The sequence below is a fragment of the Cibotium barometz genome, chromosome 14, assembly GCF_041138505.1.
Source record: "Cibotium barometz isolate CiBa-2024 chromosome 14, ASM4113850v1, whole genome shotgun sequence".
In the NCBI taxonomy this organism is placed as follows: Eukaryota; Viridiplantae; Streptophyta; class Polypodiopsida; order Cyatheales; family Cibotiaceae; genus Cibotium; species Cibotium barometz.
This window is the reverse complement of record NC_141059.1, coordinates 26,456,020-26,460,029: the sequence shown is the minus strand read 5'-3', so window position 1 is coordinate 26,460,029 and position 4,010 is coordinate 26,456,020. Positions and strand designations below refer to the sequence as shown.

At 53.1% G+C, this 4,010-nt stretch overlaps 1 protein-coding gene across 1 annotated transcript; it reads right to left on the bottom strand.

Annotated features, from left to right (window-relative positions):
* Positions 1-293: 293 nt before the first annotated feature.
* On the bottom strand, positions 294-3,660 carry LOC147631862 (receptor protein kinase-like protein ZAR1). The gene is made up of 2 exons (XM_086808419.1): positions 1,499-3,660; positions 294-1,224 (listed from the first exon to the last, which is right to left on the bottom strand). Exons 1-2 carry the CDS (start codon positions 2,985-2,987, stop codon positions 518-520), a joined length of 2,196 nt encoding a protein of 731 aa, XP_086664545.1. The 5' UTR covers positions 2,988-3,660; the 3' UTR covers positions 294-517.
* Between the last annotated feature and the right edge of the window lie 350 nt (positions 3,661-4,010).

Sequence of the window (4,010 nt, the reverse complement as noted above, 5' to 3'; positions counted from 1 at the left end):
TTAAATGCATGTGTGTGTGATAACAGTGGAGCTTGCATGTGCCATCTAAAAGACACATAATGAATGTAGTGGTAAGAAACTATTGGGGCACCTTTTTCTCTCATATTATCTTGAAATAACTATTGTACTAGAAACATAGTGAGAATGTGTTGGACATGAAGCACTAGTTGATTGGGGGACGTCCCTTGGATAGGGGCACCCCTTTCTCTCATATTATCTTGCAATAACTATTGTACTAGAAACGTAATGAGAATGTGTTGACATAAAGGAAAGGGAAATAAAAGCACTGTAGATTGAGGGAAGTCACTTTAATGTGTTTGAAAATAGAAAGAAAATAGCAACAAAACTAATATTGTGTTTGAAGAGTTAAAACATGGTAGGAAAGTAGCAACACAACGACTGAAGTGCATGTGAGGGGTTCAAGATACAACGAGATGTTAGCCTGACAGGGCCTTTACACAGTTCCTACATTTGGTACTAGGGCCAATGAAGTGTGTAATGGTCCTTATATGTGAAATCAGTCAAGGGGTGCGGGGGATATTTTCTCCAAAGCGTCGAGGACGCCTTTCATTTTGGGGCGCTGGTCAGGGGCGGGTGAGGTGCAGGATAGGGCGAGGTGGAGGGTTTCAGCGATTTCTTTTTCGGCGCTGGTGGCCTCTGCAAGCAGCAACGGATCCAGAATTTGTGCCAGCGGCTTCTCCTCCTTAAATGCGCGCCCGATCCACGTCACCAGATCATCGCCGAAGGTGGCCAGCTGGAAAGCCGGCGACCGCCCCGACAACAGCTCCAATAGAATAATCCCATAGGCGTACACGTCCCACTTCTGCGTCGGCTTGCCGTCGCCAACGCATTCCGGCGCACGATACAAAGCGCTGGTGGACGTTTGCGCGTGGCCCTGCCACATCGACGTTGACACTGACGTGGCCCCTATGGACGTCTTCGCTGGCGCTGCTGATGAGGACGATGACGGGACACCACTGCCTACGTGGCGAGCAACGGATCCTGCCGCTCCTCCTGCTGCTATGCTGGCTAGACGCGCCAGCCCGAAATCTGCCACGTAGGCTTGCATCTGAGAGTCGAGTAGGATCTTGGACGCCTTGATGTCCCCGTGCACGTACTTGCGTGGGCTGCAGTCGTGCAAGAAAGCCAGGCCCGCCGCCGCCCCCTTGGCGATCTTCAGCCGCTCCGCCCATGTCAGGGCCCTCGATGGCGATTGGGAATGACCTGCGGCCATTTCATAGGCAAAATGTTTTGATGCGTAAGCCACGTCAGGGTCAACTGAGCCACGTCAACGATTGAAAATGGCCATGTCAGCTGTTCAGCTAGACGGGAACTCATGGCAATAATTTACCCGAATTCCTAATTATTAATTAACCCAATTCGGAATTATACCCACATGGAGTGATGTGATAATTGACTGCGAACTGTATCCTCATAAATTTGATAGATAGAAAGCGACGAGCGTTACAGGGGTGAGGTTCCGGCGAAATTTTCTTACCGTGTAGTGCAGCCGCCAAACTTCCGTTGGAAATGTGGTCGTAAACTAGTAGCTTTTCGTCGTCCGCCCAGTAGTAAGCTCGCAACCTGACGACGTTAGGGTGCCGGACGCGGGCGATGGCTTGAACTTCCGTCTCGAACTCCTTGAAGCGCTGGGCACCGCCTTCGCCCAGCCGTCGAACGGCCACCGGCAGCCCACTGCCCAGCACTACCTTGTACACGATCCCCAGGCCGCCCTTGCCAAGAACGTAGGCGGACGCCCGCAGCAGCTCGTCCAGCTCGAATGAAAATCCCTTGTCCAGCGCCACCAGCTCGCCTTGCTCCGGTGCCTTCGATTCTGAGCTCCCCTCCGACTCCTCGCTGCCCCTTGCACAGCAACTTTCCGATATTTTCTTCTTGTAAGCACAGCACTTGTCCTCACATATGGAGGTCTTCCAGTAGAAGTACACCAGAATAACGCCCACCAGCGATATTCCGAGAGCGTCTCCGACGGCAATTGCCACTATGGCGCCGGTTCCCAAACTCGCTCGCCTCGTCAAGTTTGTTGGTGGCATCTCCGCCCCAAAAGGTCCGACAGGCGGGGTTCCGTCCGTTGGCATGCTCGGTAGAGGTGGAACGTACGGCGCCACCGGACATGGCCGGCTTAACGGAAATCCGCAGAGTGCTGGATTACCGATGAACGGACCTGGTCCTTGATCTGCTAGGGAGCCCTCCTGCGGGATCTTGCCGCTCAGGTTGTTGTGGCTGAAATCCAAGCTCACCGTGTACGGCAAATTCCCCAAGCTTTCCGGGATGGATCCAGCAAGTTTGTTGTAAGAAAGATTAAGCGTGCTCTCCAGCGCCGACAGATTGCCGAAATCTCTTGGAATTGGGCCAGAAAGATCATTGTCGGACAAATCCAGATCCTGTAGCGCCGTCAGGTAGGCTCCTATTCCGTCTGGTATGTAGCCAGAGAGGAAATTGCTAGCCAAAACAAGGCGTTGCAGCTGTCGACAATTCGCGACGGAATCCGGAATGACGCCGTAGAATTTGTTGTCGGAAAGGTCGAGGTTCTGTAGGTAGGGAAGGTGGCCGATTTCCGAGGGGATGTTTCCAGAGATTTGGTTGCCCTGCAGGAAAATGCTACGGAGGGCGGTGGCGTTGAAGAGCTGCGCCGGAAGGCTGCCGGAGAGGGTGTTGTGGTGGAGGCTGAGGCGACGGAGCTGGTCGAGGGCGCCGATTGCCGGTGGGATGGTGCCGGAGAGGTTTCTGGCGACGACGCTGATGCTGACGACGCGGGGCGAGGTGAATCCGGCGAGGGTGTTGCAGGCGACTCCGTGCCAGTGGCAAGGGGTGGTGTCGTTGGAGTTCCAGCTGTCCAGAGCGCCTGAAGGGTCGTTGGTGACGGAAGCTTTCAGGGCAATGAGGGCGATTCCGTCGGGGCTGAGGGCGACGGATGTGGCAAAGAAGCCCAGGAAAAATGCAGCGAAGCGACGGAGCTGCAGCTTCATCTTCAGAATTCCGTCACCTCGGCCTTAGAAACCCTTGGTTATTATACGTGGGCGAAACATGACGGAAGCGCGCAAAACGAGGCCCGATCAGCTGCAGTTGCAAAGGCGCGTGCACTGCCAAAAGCTGCGCAGGAGCATTGTCTAAAAAGAACGGACGGATGGAAGGCAATCAGATGGACGGACGGCATTCAGGCTGTGACGGGATAAGGAAGCTCAACGGGAAACACGTGAGCAGGGGGGAAGTCTCCGCCGATATACCTGAAGGCAGAGGAACGAAAATGCTGATGAGAGAGAGAGACACAAGAAAGGCTACGCCGTCAGTATTAAACTCGTGAGCGGGCACTGACGGATTGTGAGGGAAGGCAGCAGGCGTCCGACAGAATGGAGAGCAAATGCGGGAAGACCAAAACCAATTTGCACTCTCAAGGTTTGATGATGAAAACGTCAAGCTCCACAGTGCCAAACGACACCGCCACTACTCATGACTACAATCCTGGCTTCGAAGCGAAGCCTACATTACATATAAATTCGAGGAATCGATAGAACGCCAACTATGGTTGCTACAATACTACATCTTCAGACATGTGGCTAGGCTAGACCTACGCCTTCTGGCTAGACCTACGCCTTCTCTAAGAAGGGACTCGCTTCACCTTCTCTAAGAAGGGACCTCGGGAGGCTTAAATTATTGTATGTAATGTAATATAGTTGGTAACCACTCAAAAAGCTCGGCCCCACCGTTGATTGCGATAAGGCGTGAGGCTTTAGACTTTGGCCCAGGCCGCGCAATCAAGCACTGTCTGTAAGTTGTACTTAATGTGAGATAGCCAATTTTGTTAGCAGGCAAGTACATTTTTCTGTTGCAGTTTGGAACCTAAAAAAGGCGGGTTTACACACTTTGGGCGCCCCCCTTCCACACCACCCCCGCCCACCCAATTTCTAGGCCAAAAGGCAAGAAATCATGAAATTTGGGGGCATCTCCCAATTTTCCCCGGCTCAAGGTCCTAAAGTTAGGACGCACGTGTA

Coding starts and splice junctions, on each gene's coding strand:
- LOC147631862 (XM_086808419.1), bottom strand. CDS start 2,987: ATGAAGCTGCAGCTCCGTCGCTTCGCTGCATTTTTCCTGGGCTTCTTT. Junction 1,225..1,498: donor TTTGGCGGCTGCACTACACG/GTAAGAAAATTT, acceptor AAATGGCCGCAG/GTCATTCCCAATCGCCATCG.